Source organism: Epinephelus lanceolatus, chromosome 24 (assembly GCF_041903045.1).
Source record: "Epinephelus lanceolatus isolate andai-2023 chromosome 24, ASM4190304v1, whole genome shotgun sequence".
Lineage (NCBI taxonomy): Eukaryota > Metazoa > Chordata > Actinopteri > Perciformes > Serranidae > Epinephelus > Epinephelus lanceolatus.
Genome location: NC_135757.1, coordinates 7,685,528 through 7,707,907, shown reverse-complemented (window position 1 = coordinate 7,707,907; position 22,380 = coordinate 7,685,528). Strand labels below are relative to the sequence as shown.

The following is a 22,380-nucleotide window of genomic DNA, read 5'->3' as shown; positions in this document are numbered from 1 at the left end:
TCTCCAATATAATGGAACTAGATGGCGCTCGGCTTGTGGTGCTCACATCGCCAGTAAAATACATTTAAGAAACTTAACAGCAATGTCTCTTTGCAGAAATCATGACCCAGCTGGTTAAGATAATCCATAGACCTTGTTGTGAGCAGTTTCATGTTGGAAGTATTGACCTCAAAGTGTCAACCTGGTCTCCAAAGTCCCCAGATCCCAATGTGAATGAGTATCTGTGGCACGTGCCATTAACCCACCTCACGACCCACTGGACTAAATGGATCTGCCGCCAACGCACTGGTGCCGGACAACACTCCCAGAGATCCTGTGTCAAGGGTCAAGTCCGATCCAAGGAGGCCCCACCTTGGATTAGGGGTACATCTGGGGTACCACAAGAATCCTTGAGCAGATTGGGACCTGGGAAATTTAGAAGCCAGGTCGACACCTTGAGCTTTTTGTCACGTTTCTTGGGCCACTGGGGAGCACTGTTGCCATGAGGGGGGGTACTTGGTCTGCAACCAGTGGGTGGAACATCAGGTGGTATCTACATGAATGCCAGAACCAAAGGTTTTCCAGATTCACTTCACCTGTCAGTGGTTTTAATATGTTGGCTGACCACAAGATGGCGACGTTGCTCACCTCATGGTCCACCCCATTTTGTATGGCTTCCAAACATTTAGTGGAGTAAAGCCAGCTTCAATACTTCACAATGTAGTTTGTAGTTTGCCAAAAAACTTTCTAATTATTCAACAACGGCATTATTTTAAACTTTATTAGCGACATATGATAAACTTCCAAATAGGAGAGGTCTTCAAGTCAATTTGAGTACCGGAAGTAGTAGGTTTTCCCCCCCTATGCCAAATAGTTGTTACATCACAAACCAAACAAAGGTAAGATGATTGGAGACAAATAAAAATAACTACGAATATTAAGTTACACGTCTATTTTTCAAATGAAACGCTTAAAAGAAGTAACTTAACTACGCATATGCTTTTATTGTGAAACGCCGTCAGAGCGGAAGCTGCCTCGTCACTCTCTCTAGCTTGACGCAGCTTGACTGGGTCACGCTGCAATCCAGCCGGATGTTTTGCGTCGCCAGTATGTGATGGGAACATTTGCTCATCTTATCACAAAGCTAACCGAGCGGCTCCAGCGGCGGCCCCTGAACCAGGTGAGTACCCGCACACAGCGTCTGCCGAGCGGACCCGAGAGCCCGAAGAGCCGCGGGGCTGGTGTGGGTGAAAGCTGCAGGGAGGTCGTGACGGTGTTGGTTTGCAGTGACCGTGCACGCCCCTGCGCGCTCCCCGACATCCATAATGTAGTTTCTGTGGATTGCTGCTCAACAGGCAGATGACGGGGGATGCTGCTGTGCTGTTTGTCACCTGTTTGACTTGAACACCAGGTGATAATGTTTTCAGAGGAGAGGAAATGGAGTTTGCGTGCTGTGGAGTGAAGCAGGCCTGAGCAGAAAGCTTGCACATGTTCTCATGAAGGAACACTGACTGTGTTTTTAAACCCCACCTGTCCACTGTTCATGTGCATGTGCTCTCTCTGACAGCTGGGTCTCTGTTACACAATGGTTGATGGTGGCTCCCTGAGGATCAGAGCAGGAGCAGTCCAGCTTTTGAAGGTGTGGGGGTGATGATGATGAGCACGAGCCCCAGCTGCTGTCTTTTATGTCATCCTCTGTTTTAACTCCTGTGCATCCTCCCTGACACTTAACTTAAAGTGTGCTGGAGATCTGGCTGCAGCTTCCACTTTGCAAGGAGTCAGTTTGCAGGTTTTAAAGGAGCAATTCGGAATTTTTTGAAGTGGGGTTGTATGGGTTACTTATCCATAGTCAGTGTGTTACACATCATAGATGTCAGTATGCACGCCACCAGTTTGGAGAAACAGGCTGGAGTCCGACACAAAAGCGAAGCAATGTACTGCTGTGGATGGGGGCCAGTGACAAAACATGTGTTTTAGTCACCTGAGAAAAAGTCCCACCTAAAAATATCAGTATTAGTTGGAATGTATGCTGTATTGAAAGTATTTTTGACGATTTAGCTTTCGGGTTCAGTTCCCCATTTATGCTCTCGTCAAAGCCACCAGACTCCATTGACAAAAACAGTGATTTTAGCTTGTTGAACACAGGAGCTGCTGGTCTACTGCTGCTTCGATCAGTTGGTTCATTTGTGTTATTGTGTGACTTTGGTGAATTTACTCTAACCCGTTTAAACGTCAAAGTTACACAATAACACAAACTAACTAACTGAGGGAGGCAGCAGTACACCAGCAGCTCCTGCGTTCAGCAATGTTAAATCACTGTTTTTCTCAATGGAGTCTGGCTGTGAAGAGAGAGCATTATAATGGCTTCATTTTCCCGCTGGAAATCACTGTTTGACATTAAGATAAAGCAGTGAAAAATATTCTAAATATGGCATACACTCACTTAAATTAGATTTTTAAAGGTGAGACTTTTCTTTAGGTGGCTAAAATATGTTTTGTTGCTGGCCCCCATCCACAGCAGTACGTTGCTTAGCGTACATGTCGGACTCCAGCCTGCTTCTCCAAACTGGAGGCATGCTGACTTATCAGTCATACAGTTCACTTGCAAATGTAAGAACTCTTCATTGTGGTTTTAACGATCTGATTGATTTGGAGCTGCAGCTGTGGTGTTTCATATGTTCGACTTCATCAGTTCAGTTTGTGAGTATTGATTGAATGACGCATGCATGCAGCAGACGTACACCGAGCTGCTGATTGTTGCCATGATATGGTAACTTAATCTATATGGCTGTTTTAGGGTGTTTTCAGTGGTTGGTAGAAGTGCACGGGTCAGAGGACGTGTCAGGGAGGTCACGAGGGCAGGGGGTCTCCTTCTGTTGCTCAGACCTGCAGGTCAGATAGTGTATGCAAATGATTTAGAGTATTTGTTTTAAGCTGCCAGATGGGTTTAATGCTGAAAAACCTACAAATATAGTAATTAACTGGCAGTGATGAATCATTTTTAAGCAAAAGGGAAAGTACCTCCAAGCTCCAGACACTCTGTCCCCTCAAAGAACTGCTCCTTTGCCGTTACTGAAATCGTAGCTTGTGTTTGTTTTGTGTGCGTTTACTGTCATCTGTCTCCAAAGAGGAAAAACGATCATCCTGCTGCCGCTACAGTTGTTGGGAGCAACACACACACCTGTTTGTTAGGACAGATGGTCGACAGAGCGCTCCTCTGTCTGTGTGTGCGGATGCCGTGCAGTTGGTCAGCTGTTGTATCTCCCCTCATCGGCCTTATCTCGCCGGGCAAGCTGACTCCAAACACATTCTTATTTAATCAGGCAATTGCTTTCCTGTTGAGCCACTAAGCTGAAAGAACTGTTATTTTATTTTTGCAAGTCGAGGGAGGACACTCCAACACCATCGACTGCTTGTTGTTGCTGTAGATTACACACTAATGTCTTGCTGCCAAGATAAATTCTGCTTATATTTGATCTTATCTGGCTAAATTAATATTTGTGTTGGCAGACATGTTGCTTTCCAAGCCTGGATTATGCTGTCAATTACTCTGCAACTCATAAATTTTTTTTAAAGCTAAAAAAAAAAAAAAAAAAATGTTCTGGTTTCAGCTTCTTAAATGTGAGGATTTAATTAAATTCAATTTTATTCATAAAGCCCAATATCGAAAATCACAATTTGCCTCACAGGGCTTTACAACATACGACATCCCTCTGTCCTTGGACCCTCACAGCGGATAAGGAAAAACTCCCTCCCAAAAAAACTTTAACGGGGGAAAAAATGAAGGAACCTATAAGACAGTGGAGCACAAAGGCTTTGGAGAAGAAGCTGAGTTAGTGACATGCAGTAATAGGACGTGGATGCTAGCAAATGAAGAAGAACCAACTTTTCAGAATTTGAGAAGGAGAGAAGGGGCTTGGTGTATTATAGGACATTTCCCGGCAGACTAGGCCTAAATCAGCCTAACTAGGGGCTGGTACAAGGCAAGCCTGAGCCAGCCCTAACTATTAGAGTCAGCCCTAGCTATAAGAGCCAGCCCTAACTACAAGAGCCAGCCCTAACTATAAGAGGCAGCCCTAACTACAAGAGCTAGTCCTAACTATTAGAGCCAGCCCAAACTACAAGAGCCAGCCCTAACTACAAGAGCAGTCCTAACTACAAGAGCCAGCCCTAACTACAAGAGCCAGCTCTAACTACAAGAGCCAGTCCTAACTACAAGAGCCAGCCCTAACCATTAGAGCCAGTCCTAACTATTAGAGCCAGCCCAAACTACAAGAGCCAGTCCTAACTATTAGAGCCAGCCCAAACTACAAGAGCCAGCCCTAACTACAAGAGCAAGTCCTAACTATTAGAGCCAGCCCTAACTACAAGAGCCAGCCCTAACTACAAGAGCAGTCCTAACTACAAGAGCCAGTCCTAACTATTAGAGCCAGCCCAAACTACAAGAGCCAGTCCTAACTATTAGAGCCAGCCCAAACTACAAGAGCCAGTCCTAACTATTAGAGACAGCCCAAACTACAAGAGCTAGTCCTAACTATTAGAGCCAGCCCAAACTACAAGAGCCAGCCCTAACTACAAGAGCCAGCCCTAACTACAAGAGCCAGTCCTAACTACAAGAGCCAGCCCTAACCATTAGAGCCAGCCCTAACCATTAGAGCCAGCCCTAACCGTTAGAGCCAGCCCTAACTGTTAGAGCCAGCCCAAACTACAAGAGCAGTCCTAACTACAAGAGCCAGCCCTAACTACAAGAGCCAGTCCTAACTATTAGAGCCAGCCCTAACTACAAGAGCAGTCCTAACTACAAGAGCCAGTCCTAACTATTAGAGCCAGCCCAAACTACAAGAGCCAGCCCTAACTACAAGAGCCAGCCCAAACTACAAGAGCCAGTCCTAACTATTAGAGCCAGCCCAAACTACAAGAGCCAGCCCTAACTACAAGAGCAGTCCTAACTATTAGAGCCAGCCCAAACTACAAGAGCCAGCCCTAACTACAAGAGCCAGTCCTAACTATTAGAGCCAGCCCTAACTACAAGAGCCAGCCCTAACTATTAGAGCCAGCCCTAACTACAAGAGCAGTCCTAACTACAAGAGCCAGTCCTAACTATTAGAGCCAGCCCAAACTACAAGAGCCAGCCCTAACTACAAGAGCAGTCCTAACTATTAGAGCCAGCCCAAACTACAAGAGCCAGCCCTAACTACAAGAGCCAGTCCTAACTATTAGAGCCAGCCCTAACTACAAGAGCCAGCCCTAACTATTAGAGCCAGCCCTAACTACAAGAGCAGTCCTAACTACAAGAGCCAGTCCTAACTATTAGAGCCAGCCCAAACTACAAGAGCCAGCCCAAACTACAAGAGCCAGTCCTAACTATTAGAGCCAGCCCAAGCTACAAGAGCCAGCCCTAACTACAAGAGCAAGTCCTAACTATAAGAGCCAGCCCTAACTACAAGAGCCAGCCCTAACTACAAGAGCCAGCCCTAACTACAAGAGCCAGTCGTAACTATTAGAGTCAGCCCTAACTATAAGATTTACCAAAAACGAAAGTCTTAAGTCCAGTCTTAAATGTGGAGACGGTATCTGCCTCTCGGACCGAAACAGGAAGATAATTCCACAGAAGAGTGTTCTGCTGTTTTACTTTCAGAGATTTTAGGGACCACGAGTAACCCTGCATTCTCAGAGCGCAGCGTTCTGGTGGGATAATAGGGCACTATGAGCTTTCTAAGATGTGACGGAGCCTGACCATTTAGAGCTTTGTAAGTTAGGAGAAGGATTTTAAATTCAATTCTGGATTTTACAGGGAGTCAGTGCAGAGAAGCTAAAACAGGAGAAATGTGTTCTCGTTTCTTAGTTCCTGTTAGTACACGTGCCGCTGCATTCTGGATCAGCTGGAGAGTTTTTAAAGACTTATTAGAGCTACCTGATAATAGAGAATTGCAGTGATCCAGCTGAGAGGTAACAAATTCGGTATCGGTATCAGTTATTGGCCAAATGAGTTGTTAGCCTATATATTGGCATATTGGATATAGGGGTGTTCCTGACGATGAATTTCCCTGTTGACTAAACAAAAAATTTAATTAAGACTAGTCCACTAATCCAAAAAAAGGGAAGCACTCAGAAAACATTTAAAATTTAGCACAATTTATTGTTAAGTATTTGAAACATTACCGTGGGGAGGGGGACTGCTGTCTGACGGCTCTGTAGCACCCACTAGTGGCGGGTGGCTGCATAACAGTTAAGCTGCCTTGTACATGAATAAAACACTAATTGGTTTAACCGACTAATATTTCTGGTGCCAACTAGCAAGGGGGCGGACGTTTGATCGTTTAGACGTCTAATTGCATGCATCCCGAATCGACATAGCGGCAGAAAAAATCCAATATCGTGCATACAGCCCATCCTGAATATTAATTATTATTATTATTGTTATTGCAAATACCAGTTCAACTTTTGCTAATCTACATAATAATTGAATAAATTACTTTTTCAGCGCACTAGATATATTTTGCTGCACTAAAAACGACATAATAAAATAAAACACATATTGACAATGTTTTCCTTGGGGGACATAATTTGCAGTTTCGAAATTGCGATTTAATGCTGTATATGTTATCACAATACTCAGCATATCGAAAGAAAAAAAATTCAAATTACAGCAACATATCGTGATAATGTCGGATCTCAGGACTGCGATAATATCGTATCGTGGGGATTCCCACCTCTAAGACGCTTTTATGAAATAGAATTCTGGATTTGGAGGTGACGACTGTAAGTGCTCAGTATGTGAGTACAATGCACATTTTTTGAATTTATTTTGCTGCTTGGCTTTGAGCCAGTCTTTTATTTTGATAGAGAAACTGCCTCTGGGATGTGGAGACGATTCAAATATTTAGTTTGATGCAAAGCTACTACGCATTCGTGTTTGCTCTGTGCGTTTTATTTAACCCTCTCTTTTTTCTTACTTTTTCAACCCTACCCATGAAGTCATACAGTTCTTGCAGCATGTGTAACTGTGCAATGTCAAACTTTTATGTCTGTAATAAGCATTTGCATCAGTGACACTGGTGCACATGAACATGTTATTGCATCACTTTTGGTATCTTATGAATGTGGGTGTGACTTTATTTTGAAATCACCCAGATTCTGTTATTTGCACAAGGGCTCTGTGATCACATAAAGGACAGAAAGGCAAAGATTTGTGCTTCCGAGTCATCTGCCCTAAGTGTGCTGCAACAATGAGGAGCAGGTCCCCTCCTCACACTCATTGGGACATAAAACTTTTTGATGTCCGTCACCCCCCACACTTGTCCTTTTTCCCTTTCAGCCGGGCCACACTCTCCTCTTTCCTCTTGCACTCACTTAAAGGCCACGCCAGTCTTTCAGCCAGCATTGGTCTTTTCTTTCTGTTTTGACCCCCCCTGCCACCGCCACCCCCCCAGCACAAGACAAAGAGTGGAGAGTGACTGTGGCGCTCTGCAGCCAGGTGTTCTCCATTGCTGCCCCGGGCCGTAATAGCACCAGCCCTCACACTGCAGCTGCCCTCCCCAGCCTCCCATTGTGTGGCTCTATTGTCGAGCCGCCCACCCCTCGTTGATTCATCGGCCACACAGGGGAAGCCCTTTCAGGCCGAGGAGGGGAGTGTGTGTGTGCTGGTGCACTTTGAGTACGCGTGCCTTGGGGAAACTGGCTGTTGCAGGCATTCGCCCACAGCCACTCCCCTCCTCCTCCTCCTCCTCCTCCTCCTTGTCTCTGCGCCTCATTGTAAGGCCACTGCGCTCTGATTGGTGGAAAAGCAGCCACTCTAAACGAGGGAATGGCAGACATTGTTGCTCCATCTGTTCTGCCACGCATTGTCCAACTTGCCTGCTCCTGTGTGAAAGATAAAACAACACAGCTCTGGAGGAGCAGTGAGGACAGAGGTGGCCCGAGTTGGATGCTCGGCTGTACCTGCGTGCAAACACGAGCGGCGGCCTCAGACCTGGGAACTTTAGGACTTGGTTCTCTTCAGTTTCAGGGATTTAAATGTGCGGAAATGAGCTGATCTCTTTCGTCATTGTTTGTTGATCTGTAACGGTCTGGTGAGTGCGATTCTTTTTCTGAAATCTTGAGCTTCCTGTTGTGATCTCTGTCTTAAAAAAGCGACCGTGACTTTTGCTGCCCGTGTCCGGAGGGTCGAGGGGACCTGCACGACAGGTTGCAAAGCTACAGCATCATAATTCAGTTTCACGCTTCTTTAAAGTGCAGAAGGTGCAGCCTGATGATGGTTTTGCACGTGCACACAAAAGATGAAGTGGTCTAAGTTTAAACCGTGTGTACCGCAACATCACAAGACTTGTATACATGCAGCCCAGACTCATAAGAGTTAGTAATCACAGGGCTACATCTGACAAGTTGGACCTTTGCCTCAGTGTGCAGCTGGAACACCGGTGCTGCACTTGAATCTCAAACAGTGTGATGTGTGTTGATATGAGGCTTGATAGGGGGGATGGGTCGGTGTTGTGGGGTGTTTTTTGGGGGGCAAGCTTCTTCTTATCTGGGTCACATGAGGCCAGAGGAGGCAAACTGAGCATCGGCTGAAGATGCTGGCTTCGGAAAGTGTGTGTGCAGCTTTCACATCTGACTCTGTGTGTGTGTGTGTGAGGCTGTCTGTCCTGCTGCGTCTTTATCCTTGCTCTATTGGCTGTGTGGAGACAAGGGTGTGTGTGTGTGTGTGTGTGTGTGTGTGTGTGGGGACACCAGTTGCGAGTAGCACTCAGCAGACATCTGTTGCCCTGCTGCTGGCGGGGAAAGCCTAATGCGCCATCTAGATGCACCAACACACACACATTGTATTCCCCCGGCTGATTATTCTGGGACGGCCCCTTTTTTTTTTTTTTTAACAATAACTTTTGCACAGTATCAGGCATGCAGCGATTATACCGCCAGACAGCCCCCCCTCCCGGACTCCCCCCGTCACCCTGAACCCTTTACCCCCTCTCTCACCCTCAGCACACACACTTTTTACACAAAGCTCCAACATACAAAGCGCTGTAAGGACTGTGTTACATATTCATTACTGCCTCCATCAAAGCCGGCAGTGCTGCTGTGTGTGGGAGCTGGCGCGCTGATGTTTGAAAGATGCACCCACTCAGCCTGGAGGTCTGGAGATGGTGTGATGAGGTGGCGGTGCCGTTGGTCTGTTAACGCTAAGCCTGGTTTGAGAATCCCACAATGCAACTGAATGCATTATTCTGAGTTGGACCACACTGGACGATAGTGCTGGGTTCAACAATATTGTAGGGTTGACTGTTGGAACTTTGCTCAGTGAGATATTTGATAAATAATAAGATAGGAGTTGTACAGATTTTCTTTTTTCTGACTTTAGTAGTTATATCTGTAGGTTTTGAATGTTTTATTTCAGACAATATGTGATCTTGGGCTGTAAAAAATTTTGATGGTCACTTTCCGACTGTTTTTTGATATTTTATAGACAAAATATTTAATCTATTAAATGGACAAAAGCAGAATAGGGCTGCAACTAAAGATTATTTTCATTAATGTGACATTTATTTTAATTGATTAATTGTTTTGTCTATGATATGTCTAAAAATGTTCATGCCTGCTTCTTAAAGTCCAAGGTTATGACATAAAATGTAGGTATGCATGATAATATCGGTATGTCATTGGTATCGGCTAATATTGGCTTTAAAATAAGATACATGCATGATATGATGTTAATTCCACTACAGAAGAGATTTGATGATCGCTAAAATTAGGTGGGAAAAAACAGGAAATATCGATATCGGTATCGGTTATCGGTCAAATGAGTTGTTACGTATCGGCAAAAAAATCCAATATCGTGCATCCAGTTTAATGTCTTGTTTTGTCAGTCTGAACTCACAGATATTCAGTTTAATATATCAGACAGAGAAAAGCAGGAAAAGCATTTTCTGCCAGTTTTGCATTCAGTTACTTTTATGATTAATTGATTATTAAAAGAGTTGGCGATTATTTTCCTGTCGATTGACTCATCAATTTGTTGATGAATTGTTTCAGTTCGACAGCAGAATAACATTGAAAGTAGTCATTAGCTGTCGCCCTAAATTAGATACATCAGGAACAACTGACTGTGTGAAAACCTCAAGAATCCATTCCCACATAATTATTCTGCATTGTTGTGAATGTATCCGGTCATATATTGGGAATTTTTTTTGCCTTTAATGATCAGTTGCGTGACATCCATATACAACTATACTAATCATGTTACCTTACATTGAGGAATAATAACATAGTTCTCTACATATTGTTGTCTATTTGTCTAAAATTCCAGATTGTTGAAAATTAAAAGCAGCACAAGGAGAACTTCATAAAGTAGTATAAACTTTGCAAACTTTAAATCAAATCAGGAGCTGTCTGATGAAGTAATACGCAAGATTACAAATCTGAGCAGATATGACATAACTAGGGAAGTCCCGATCACATTTTTTTTGCATCCAATCCGATGCCGAGTCCTTTATTTTGAAACCGAGTCCGATACCGAGTCCGATACCGTGTCTGATCCAATACTTTGCAAAGCATTAAAAAAGAAAAAAAAAAGAATGCATCCAAGTTGTCCCATAAGGTTTATTTTTTTATTTAAATAGTATCCAAAAAGGTTATCGGTGGTTCAGCAGCAAAAAAATGTAAACAAATTCCGAACTGTAAACAAATTGTCCCTCCAGAGTTGCTGTAGGGCTGTGGTAGGCAAGGTTCCGCCATTAGGTGTGGTTGTGTTGCTCAGAATAAAGAGAGAAGCAGTGGCTGCTGAATCTGTTGTTTGACTGCTGTCCGTTTATTGCTCATTAGCTTCACTCAGTTAGGCGAACCCAGGACGCTCGGTTACAATACATTGGAAAGTGGAGGCAACAATGAACAACGTAGATGAAAAACCTGGACATTTTTGGTGTTTTGATTCCTCCGATCTTTTATTACCGATTCTGATTTTGTAAAAATAACGTGATCGGTGCCGATACCCGATCCATCCTCGGATTGGAACATCCCTAGAGATAACACTTTGAGAAACTTGGTAGGGATGCACGATGATATCAGGACAACATTTGTATCAGCCGATATGGGCTTTAAAATGAACTATTAGGATGCATTCACACTGGCGCTATTTGGTTTGCCTTAAATGAACCCTGGTCCTCTTCTACGGATAGTTCGGTTCGTTTGGAGTGGTGTGAACGCTCATTCAAACTCTGGTGCAGACCAAACGAGCGAACCCTGGCCCGCTTGAAAACTGGGGTCTCGGTTCACTTGCAAGTAAACCCTGGTGTGTTTCGCTTACAGTGGGAAATGCAAACGGACTATAAAGCGAACCAAAGAGAGGAAGTGAACCAAAGAGAGGAAGTGACGTAGAGCGCAGTGCATTTTGGTGCTTGGTGTTTCTGTGGTGACCAAGCCGGCTGAAGGGGATGGATTTCCGTTTTTGGTCCTGGCCAATCAATGAGCCGGGTTTTCTTCTTCTTCCTGCTTTTTGTCTTCCTGGTCAGTGGTTGTTTCGGGCAATACCGCCCCCCAAACGAGCAGCTGTTGTAACTGCATGACGTTGTCCAGGCGGTTTGGTCCGCTTTAAAAAGTGCAGTGTGAAAGTGAACCGAACCAAATGAAGGTGTGAAATTTTTCGGCATTCTCCACCCAATCGAAAGTAAATATGTTTGGCATTGGTTATCGGTTAAATGTGTTGTTAGCATATCGGATATCGGCAAAAAATCGTACATAATGCATCCCTAATATTTGGTGCTATTGACACAGTTAGCTCTTAGCAGTGAGGTTTCATACATGTATCGGGGTGCACGGGATTTTACCTGATTTAAATTCTGTGCACCTCAGTGTATGGAATTCACTTGTACGTAAGGTAACATGAAGCTACAGACTAGTGTAGCGTTCAAATGTGTTTTCACATACAGCTGTGACGAAGTGAATTTAACGAGGGCTGTACAATTAATCGAAGGGAACGCACTTGCTTGGTACAGACCCCAGCAGAAGTTGTACTTTTCTGCCACACACCAGTCCCCTGATGCCTTAGAGACACTTAATAGAAAGATGTGTCAGTTTGGACTATCAGCAGAGTAGAGTATGTATGAAATGTTCCCAGTAGCCCCACTCTCTCCACAGCAGCATGAGTCACTAGCTGAGGTAGATGTGTGTGTGTGTTCACATGTGCATAGGCACCATCAACACCCACATTCGCTGGTGCCAAGGTCCCAGTCCTCATCACTCCTGCAGAGCTGTTGTTGTCTTGGGTGGCAGGGTGGGTTGCCAGTAAGGCACACTTAAGCCCCTCCCTCCCCCACACCAGATCTTTTTGTAATGTGTGTTCATGTGTGCATGTGTGCGTGCGTGTGTGTGTGTGAGAGGTGGGTCGCCGACTGAGCGCTGCAGCCTCTGTCTTGGCATTTAGAGGGGAGAATGCTTTCAACAGCTGTAGCTTAGCAACAGTAGCTCAGCCGCGTTGCTAGGCAGCCCTTTTTCATAAAATGCGGACTCACTCCTCCCCGCCCCCCACCCACCATTCTTTAAGTCACTTCCCCTACCATCATCTGTTTGAGCCAGATAACACGGGCCTGGGTTGATTTTGAGCCAATGTTGAGCTGCACATTTGCATTTGTAGAAACTATTTGGAAGCGCCATAGATACTGAAACTTTAAAGCCTAAATTTAATGTAGGCTTAAAGGGACAGTTCAGATTTTTTGAAGCAAGGTTGTACAGGGTGCTTATCCACAGACAGTATGTTACATACAGTAGATGTCAGTCAGCACACCCCCAGTTTGGAGAAGCAGGCTGGAGTGTGACATGGAAGCTAAGCAATGCACTGCTGTGGATGGGGTCCAGCAGCAAAATGTATTTTAGCCACCTACTTAAAAAGGCTCACAAAAAAAATCAATATCAGTTTAATTCTAGGCAATATTTAGAATATTTCCACTGCGTTACCTTGATGTCAGAGAGTGATTTTTGACAGGAAAATGAAGCCGTTATATCGCTCTCTTCACAGCCAGACTCCATTGAGAAAAACAGTGATTTAACATTGCTAATAACAGGTGCTGCTGGTGTACTGCTGCCTCAGTGAGTTATTTTGCTTGTGTTATGGTGTGACTTTGGCATTTAAAAGGGTTCGTTCGGATTCACCAAAGTCGCACAATCACACAAACTAAGTAATGACCGTAGTAGTGGTAGACCAGCAGCTCCTGTGTTCAGTGAGCTAAAATTACTGTTTTTGTCAATGGAGTCTGGTGGCTTTGACGAGAGCATAGATGGGGAACTGAACCTGAAAGGTAAAGCATCAAAAATACTTTAAATACAGCATACACTTTAACTGATTTTGATGTTTTTTGTGTGGCTAAAATACATTTGGTCGCTGGCCCCCATCCACAGCAGTATATTACTTAGCCTCCATGTCTGACTCCAGCCTGCTTCTTCAAACTGGCGGCATGCCGACTGACATCTACTGTGTGTAATACACTGACTATGGTTAAGTACCCCATACAACCCCACTTCAAAAACTCCGAACTATCCCTTTAACTCTAGTCAGCATACACCAGGCCTGCAATTTTGTTTCTTGAGATTAACGTATCACTTTCCTGATCTCAGATTAACTTTCCAAAGTGCTCCCTGTAATTTCCGCACAGCTAAACCTTTGACACCAATCAGATTAGCCTAACCAGATCCCATGTCCTTGGTGCTCGATTGCGCAAATGTTGATTGGCTCGGTGGCCTCGGAGCCCCTCTGTGCTTTAATGAGTGACTCCACCACCCCAGTGGGAAGAAGCATATGGACCTTAATTACCAGGTAGAATGTGAGGGGGAAGGGTCCATCGCCAACGGCTCGCTGTCTTTTTTTAAACAGTTCACCCTCTGTTCCCCCCTTAGATTAATGTGCTGTGGCGTGGCCCTGTAAAAACACACTGGGGCCAGACTAAAAAAAAAAAAAAAAGAAAACGCGGGAGTCCATTAATTAGGGTGAGAGGCCCCATTGGCTCTTTGTGTCAGCCAGCCTGTGCCTCAGTGGAGTCCCCAACTGCCCCAGAGTCAGAGCCAGTGTAAATAACAGCTCAGAGCCACAGTGTGCGAACAGCTTAGGCGAAAATTTCCCTAAGAAAATAAAGGGGAAAAGGTCAGATTTTCCTAAAGCGACAGTCTGTGTTGACTTTAAATTATCTTATCACGTCACAATACAGCCTGAATGCAAATTCTCACTTTGCAAATGATTCATCGTGCAGTTCAGGAGACTAGAAAGACGTTATTGTTACTGCATGTTGTACAACGAATTCTGCTGTGCAGTTCCTTAAAACAGCGCATTAATATTCTGCACATGCACACACACACACACACACACACGTGCCCTTGCTATACATGTATTATTTCCATGGTTTAAATCAACTTCGCCTGTGTCTTCCTTTAGGCACCGATGAGTCGAGCTTTGTGAGAAGGGAGCAGTCGGCCCCGTGTGCTGGATGTCTGTGACAGACCCATGGGCCAGAAGGACCATGTGGAGGCAGGAGCAGGCCACATCCTTGACCTGGGGCTGGATTTGGAGTATCTCCACGTAGCAGGGGCCGACCGGCAGGCTGGCTGCGCTGACGGGCCCCCTGCTATGGAGGAGCAGGGGGAAAGCTCCGGCAACAGCAGCACCGCCAATTCCCCTCTGCCGGCCGAGGTGGAGGAAAATGCCGGGTCTGACACAGAGTGCAAGCCGGCGGCGTCTTCCGGCGCCACTCTTGCGGTCGGCCCCGACCCGGATGGAGGAGAGGGAGGGTTTACTCACAGTAAAAACACCCACCAGCCGCTTTGTCGGACCCAGTGTGTGGACTTAGGCACTGAGGGTCCTCCTGAGCTCCCATCTGAACTCTCATCCGAGCTTGAACCCGACACCCCTGCACAGTCCTCACCCAGCTCCCCATGTAAGCACCCACCTGAGCCTCAGCCCAGTCCCTCCTCGTCAGAGCCAGCGCCCGAGGCTGGTGGGAAGGAGTACCAGGCGAAGCTGGAGTTTGCCCTGAAGCTGGGCTACTCTGAGGAGACGGTGAGGCTGGTGCTGTCGAAGCTTGGCCCTGACACCCTCATCAATGACATACTGGGAGAGCTGGTCAAACTGGGCACCAAGTCGGACAGTGAGCAGCCGGCTGGATCACTAGCCTCTACCTCATCTTCCTCATCCTCCTCTTCCTCTTGTGGCTGCTCTGATTTGCTGGATAGCCAGAGGTCGGACTCACCCTGTCCGTCGGACTCTCTGTGTGACCAGGATAACCTGCGGCCGATTGTGGTGGACGGCAGTAATGTAGCCATGAGGTGAGCAGACTCTTCAGGGACACAGGGGATCTGAAGGGGTTAATAAAGTTAACACATTCTGCTCATGTTCAGGTTCATACTTGTATTCAGGGTTTCTACTAGAACACGTTGACATGCTTTAATGTTCAGAAACATTTTAGAATTTGCACGTAATGTGTGCATGAACAGACCTGTTTTCATCCTCTGTCTGAAACGGCCCATTTTAGCGCCTGTCTCTTTAAGGACCCCCCCCTTACCTAAAAAGCCCAGTCTGCGCTGATTGGTCAGAGTTTCCAGGTCTTCAACATCTGTGCTCTTGGTGTCTCATTGCTGTTCTGTTGCTAGGGCAACAGCTTTGGTTCCTGTTTACTTCCTGTCAGCTACTTCATTAACAAATATTTCAACAGGAAACACAAAGCGACCCATTTCGTATCTTTCGCTGCATCCGAAATTGTGTACTATGCACTACGTACTCAATATGTATACCATTGTTCAACATACCCTTGTGTATATAGATAGTGGTCAGAATCTTTTCAGTGTTTGTTTCTTTTGTACTAGGGATCGACCAATATGTTTTTTTCAGAGCCGATGCTGATACAGATTATTATGAAACAGAGATACCGATAGCCGATATTTACAACCGATATATGTCTGCTGTAAAAATCAGTTGACACAGAATTAAAAAAATGAACACTGACAAAACACTACATTCACATGCAATTAAGTATATATTTATTCTGAGAACTTTTCCAATGAAAAAGTACAGGGAGCTGCCAGCAGCACTTTTCAATAAATGGGAAAATAAATAAGTTGAAAATAAATAAATAAGTAATGAAGTTGAAGAATATGCCAGCCAAATAAAAACAGATTAATAAAAATAAATAAATAAATATACAATAATCATAAATACAAAATTTAAAAGATAAAATGAAAAACAATAAAAAAAAAAAATTATAAAATAAAGAGAGCTCAATTAAAAGCCTGGCTAAAATGGTAGGTCTTGAGTTTGCTTTAAAGAGCCTAGAGTGGTACGTGCAGGCAGTGAGAAGCACGCCAGGGGCAAAACAGCGCAGCTTAGGAAAACAAAGCTGTATATCGGCATATTGGTGGAAAAATTCACCAATACCGATAACCCTAAAAATTCATAATATCGGCCCCGATAATCGGCCAGGCCGACTATCTGTCGACCCCTATTTTGTACTTCGGTTGTTTGAAAATATAAACCTCAGGCAAACTTGTTGCATAACGTAATGTCACAGACATCTTAGTCACCAGATAGTGCTTAAATTAACAAGCTGGTGTTTAGCAGGTTTAATATTTATGTGTGTACCAAACGTCACGGTACACCTTCCAAATAGTTATAGTTGAGATATTTTCAGTCTGGATCAAAGTTATGGAACAACTGACGGACATCCGTGTAGCCAAGCTATTAGCATGGCTAACTAAAAGCTTAAATCATGTTGCAACCTCAGCAAAGCTCAATAATCCGTCCATGTGTCATCCGTCTGTTCCAGGAATAGTTCGGAATTTACGTACTATTGATTTCATAATGAGGTTTCGGACACGCTAAAAAAAGGCTAGTGGTACTAACATAGTTAACGATGCTAAAGGGGTTTTGCGGCTAAAAATGTAGCCGCTTACTCCCCGATAGTCCATTATATTTCCAAACGCGCACCACCACCAGGACAGCATTACCAGTAGTAATTGCGAATGACTGGCGCTGCTAGCTAGCTGCTACTAGACTCAGCTGGTGTGCAGTGCAGAGTGACCAAGGCTGAAGGGTTGGCCTTGGGCACCATGGGAGCTAATGTTAATGCAAAGCTGACAGAAAATAAAAGGCGAGACATTTACAGCACGAAATCTTAAAAGTTCACCACCTCTAAATGAGTAACGCTTTGAAATGTGGCGCTACAGCTCACACTGGGTCAGTGGAACGTCGGACTAAAAGATGAGGCTTCTTGTATTTTGCTTTTTTTCGTTAACAGTTAAACAGTTATCAGTTAAAGGGTGTTGGGCTATCAAGACAAATGTTAACCGAAACTGACATCCCGACACAAGTTTAAAAACAGTCTATATTAGCATAGTTGTGACATCACAACTACACAGAAGTCCTGACGGCTTCTTTAAAGGCACAGTTTCTATAAATGGACTGTATGCATTGCTCTGTGTTTTGACAGTATTTGTAGCACCCATACCTACTTGGAAATAAAAAAAAACTTTTTACAATATGGGACCTTTAAATAATTGTTAAATGTCTTTTTATCGATTCCACGCGGCACAGTTTTACATAATGGCGCATGTGTTGCTGAAAAACCAACATCAAAACCCACCATATTAATTTGCTATGACCTTCTGCCTCTTACTTATGTCCTGTAGCCATGGCAACAAGGAAGTGTTTTCCTGCCAGGGCATCCAGCTGGCTGTGGATTGGTTCCTAGAGCGTGGCCATCATGACATCACTGTGTTTGTGCCAGCGTGGAGGAAAGAGCAGTCCCGCCCGGACGCCCCCATCACAGGTCAGTACACAAGGCCGACTGACACAAACACACGTGGCGAGTTTATTCCAGCACAGCGTTTGTTTTTCTCGACCTCACCATACCCCTCCCCTCACACAGATCAGGAGATCCTGCGTCGCCTGGAGAAGGAAAAGATCCTGGTCTTCACTCCGTCACGGCGTGTCCAAGGTCGGCGCGTGGTTTGCTATGACGACCGTTTCATCGTCAAGCTGGCCTATGAGTCAGACGGCATCATCGTCTCCAATGACAACTACCGAGACCTGGCTAATGAGAAGCCTGAGTGGAAGAAGTTCATTGATGAGCGGCTGCTCATGTATTCTTTTGTCAATGACAAGTGAGTGAAGTGCGTTACTGAGGGACAGATCATAGTGACGTGGTGTTAAAAGAATTTCAGAGTTTTTACTGGTTTAAATCACCGGGTCCTTTTTATTTTCTAATAATCCTCCTTCCCATCTCTCAGATTCATGCCCCCAGATGACCCTCTCGGTCGTCATGGCCCCAGCTTGGACAACTTCCTGAGGAAAAGACCTGTCATGCCGGAGCAGAAGAAACAGCCGTGTCCATACGGTGAGAACACAGACACACACCAAAAAGAAATAACAATGCATTTTATCTTCTGTCCATTTGGACCATATTTACTCTTCTGTCTCCAGGAAAGAAGTGCACTTACGGCCACAAGTGTAAGTACTACCACCCAGAAAGAGGTGCCCAGCCCCAGCGTGCTGTGGCTGACGAGCTGCGTGCCAGTGCCAAGACCTGCGTCACCACAAAGAACCAGGGCGACACTGGGCTGGTGAAGAGCCACAGCGTGCCAGCCAGCAGCATTGATGCTAAAAAAGGTGCCCCGAAGCGGCAGTCAGACCCCAGCATCCGCGCTCTGTCGTACAGCGACGCTGAGGAGAAGCTGCTGGCGAAAGGGAGGCTGGAGAGCCAGAAGAGCAGCATATGTGGCAGCAACAGTAGCAGTGGGAGTATCAGCAACATCATGTCTCCAGCCCCAGGAGGCCCTCCTTCCAGTTTCAGCCTCCCCCAGGACCAGCAGACCAGAGCAGCGACTCCTCATAGTCTCCCAGCTCCCACCCATGACCTTTACCCTCACTGTGAATCTCCGGACTTGAGCTACTACTCAGTAACGCGTGCCTACTCTGGCCTGAGCCTCTCCTCGAGACGCAGCCCAGACTGTCGCTTCCCCAATGACACAGACCTGCGACTGGGCTCGGTGGGCTCAGCGGGCTCTGAGTGCGGCAGCGAAAGCAGCGTGAGTTGCGGTAGCAGCTGCGACTCGTACAGTGAAAGGCCGTGTCCAGGGTGCCCCCCGGACACCTTATTGGAAGACAGCGTCCATTTTGCTAACCCTCACAGCCGGCTGTATCCCCATCACGCCGCATCAAACCATGAACTATGTGGCCTTCATCCTGCAGATTACACAAATATCCAACACAGCCATGCTTCTAATACCGGAGTGCACAGCTACCACCTGGCACGCGGGCAGAGCTGTGCTCACGATCAGCCTCCACCAGAGGCTCCACCAAAGCGCCCTCTCTACCCCCTGCCCCCTCACCTCCAGCACCAGCCACTGGCTGCACGCTCCAGCTGCCCAGGCGACTACCACTCCCTGCCGCAGACCAACCCTCACCCCCCTGGCTCTCCTCTCGGCCGCTGCCTGGCCCCCACACGAGGAGAGAGCGTGTCAGACTCACATCTGTATGAACACCTCTCCACATCACACCATCATCACCGGACAAAAGCGTTGCCCAGCTGGGACACATACTACAGACAGCCTCCGTTGCCGCCATCCAGGTACGAGCCGTCTGCCTACCAGAGCCTGCCAGACACACGGCAGTCATCCTGGCACGCCCCTCCCTGGGCACAGGACGGCTACACCCAGCACCACTCCTCCCACCCAGCTCTCCACCCATCCCCAACACATTACCTAAACCACCCTCCACCCCCTTCCCACTCTCCTCACCCGCCTCACCCATCGAGCACTCCGCTCCCACCGTACCCGCCTCACAGCGCTCACCTGACAGTGCCCTCCCACGCCGCTCCCTCCTACATGCAGCAGCACCCAGAATCCCCTGCACACAGCCGCTACGGGGACATGAGGGAGAAGGTTTACGTCAACCTGTGTAACATCTTCCCTTCGGAGCTGGTGAGCCGGGTGATGGCCAGGAGCCCCCACATCACAGACCCCCAGCAGCTGGCGGCCGCTATACTTGCGGAGAAAGCTCAAACAGGATACTGACAACTGAAGGACGAGTCCGTGTATCATTATGAAACAACAGCAGTTATGTAGTCTGAGTAAAAATAGGGAAACACAAGCTGGGCCTTCGCATGGCGGAATTTTAAATCCTGGAATGCTTTTGGATTGTCTGCAGGGAGAGCTTTGTCTTTCCTTATGACATTAATGCCTACGTTTTAAGGATATGAAATGCTGAAGATAATCCAAAACCAGCTCTGGTCACTGCGCAGCAATGACTAAATCTGTAGGAAGTGCAGGCAGAGCGAGTCATTTGACGAAATCTATGACACAAAGTGCAACTTGTGGAGATTGTTCCAGACCTGCCCAGTTAGCCTTTTTTTATTTGTATTTATTAAGTAGCTTATTAGACGTGTCTTTCACATGCAGGACTTGTTATGCATCAAATTCAAAAGGCACTTTTTGTGTTTTACAGCCAAATCCGTGAGTTGGTATTGTATAAAATCTGAGGGATATGAAGGATTATTTAAGCATCCATCACCTTTTGACCAGAGTCGAACAGTGTGCGCGACATGGACGGGATTTTGTACTTCATAATTATAAAGAAATAAGTATGTAAACATGATTTTCTTATGTGGCAAACCCACATCTGGTACTCCATCCTCACATGACAGTTTCAAACTACTATTTGACCGAGGTCTGTGTATTATATTAATCTCTTTGTGTGACGTGCGGCCATTTGTGGGGCTTTTTCCATGTTGGTAAAAATGGGTGTTCGAAGGGTAGTCGTCTTATTTGAGATGACGTATTGAGTATTTTGGTCAGAGTTGTAGCTGTAGAGATGGGTGACCCTGTCATGTGTACCTTAGTTTTAGTAAGGGACATCTCTCTCTCTTTCTCTCTCTCTATCTCTCTCTCTCTGGCCCTTTATTTTGGGTCAACTCTGGTATCTGCTACAGACAGAACACGTGGACATCAGTAAATCATGTATGTAATGTAAATATATTTAACGGACTCCCCTGCTGTGCTTTTGGCCCACAGCGGCTGCTGTTGTCTGTAGCAGATCCCAGCTGAATCCATGCTAGACAGAGAAAAACCTTGTTTGATACAAATTGTATCATTAAACTACGTACATGGACTTGTTGATCCGTATCTATCAAACACTCTTAATGTATTGCTATACGATGAAATGCATTGACAACAGTTGTGTTCCAATCGAGATGTTCCAACTTTTAATCTTGTGGAAGTTGCTTTGAGACAATTATTTCAGGTTTGTTAAGAAACAAAAGGAGCTGTCTGCCTACTATGTTTAGGTACCACAACTTCTTTATCTGCATTTTGGGTTTGAAGCTGGCTTATTTTCTACAGGAGCTCCAATGAAACGACATGTGAGGAATACGCTGTGGTTGGCCGGTTAAATGCCCATTTGAAAGCAGACGTGAATCGGTCTGTTTTTCAAGGTGAGGTTGGGGTCAGTTCATTAAACATTTTTTTAGCCTCTTTATTAAGTTCAGCAGTGGATATCTTTTAAAGTAACATTAGACATTACGCTTGAAATAATAGAGAATTGATGTCGTATCATTGACTAATCTATTGTTTCTATTACATCATGAATTGAGTGGACAGACCCCAACCATGTTTAATAAGTAAAGATCTATATTTGGGTCAGTCCCATATCCCATGGCGGCCATTTTGAATGCTTGTAGCACTCTACCAAAGCTCCAGCGAGAGTAATTGCGAGTGGAGTGCTTCAGGATGAGTCGGAAAACCCGAAATGAGTGAGCATTTTTGCACTCCCGGTTTTCTCGTCTCAAAAACAGCGGGTTTTTGGTTTGGTTTCTACGATATAAAAACATCAGTAAATACGCCACTCTTGATTTTTGTTGCCTTTTCCTTAAAAATACGGTTGCTAACATTCGGCTAAACGAGACCACAGAGCATCATAACACCAAACAGCTTTAAGCTTCATTGTGGTGGTGACGTTAGCATGTGACCACGTTAGCTTGTCTGGCAATTGCATTTACGCTTCAGAAATCATAAAAGTGGTGTTAATTTTTTAAGGTTAGCAGGATGTTTAGCTAGCTAGCATCCTTGCTGCTTTCCAAACACAAATGTGGAAAGTTTGATATTTTAAGGACAAAATATTGAAATGTCTTTGGTCACACTGCATTACAGGGTGGTAGCTTGAAAAAAAATTACATATAAATGAAGAAAATGTTTTAATTTCTTCACACACGGGAGGCTACCTAAGCACTTAGTTAGCTAATATTAACAGCTAAAGTTTCTCTTATCCTTGACCTTGCTATCATGGCCGAAAAATTGAAATTTGGAAAAACGCTGCACTTCTATTAGTTGGCCGTTAAATATTCTGAACGCTGTATTAGCCTTTCTTCGACTAGCTTAGCT

General features: G+C 45.4%; 1 protein-coding gene across 2 annotated transcripts; it reads left to right on the top strand.

The window, feature by feature from the left end:
- The first annotated feature begins 1,001 nt into the window (after positions 1-1,001).
- Positions 1,002-21,609, top strand: LOC117250085 (putative ribonuclease ZC3H12C). 2 transcript variants are annotated; one of them, XM_033616081.2, is made up of 6 exons: positions 1,002-1,159; positions 14,393-15,279; positions 17,635-17,774; positions 17,874-18,108; positions 18,235-18,341; positions 18,428-21,609. In XM_033616081.2, exons 2-6 carry the CDS (start codon positions 14,462-14,464, stop codon positions 20,017-20,019), a joined length of 2,892 nt encoding a protein of 963 aa, XP_033471972.2. In that variant the 5' UTR covers positions 1,002-1,159; positions 14,393-14,461; the 3' UTR covers positions 20,020-21,609. The 2 variants fall into 2 exon arrangements, with proteins under 2 accessions (XP_033471972.2, XP_033471971.2); XM_033616080.2 differs by lacking the exon at positions 1,002-1,159 and adding an exon at positions 7,919-8,051.
- Positions 21,610-22,380: the final 771 nt, after the last annotated feature.

Bases quoted from the DNA above. Each gene is read 5' to 3' on its own strand.
- LOC117250085 (XM_033616081.2), top strand. From the start codon at position 14,462: ATGGGCCAGAAGGACCATGTGGAGGCAGGAGCAGGCCACATCCTTGAC. The intron at 17,775-17,873 runs GTCAGTACACAA...CCCCTCACACAG, and splicing joins CCCGGACGCCCCCATCACAG to ATCAGGAGATCCTGCGTCGC. The intron at 18,342-18,427 runs GTGAGAACACAG...TTCTGTCTCCAG, and splicing joins GAAACAGCCGTGTCCATACG to GAAAGAAGTGCACTTACGGC.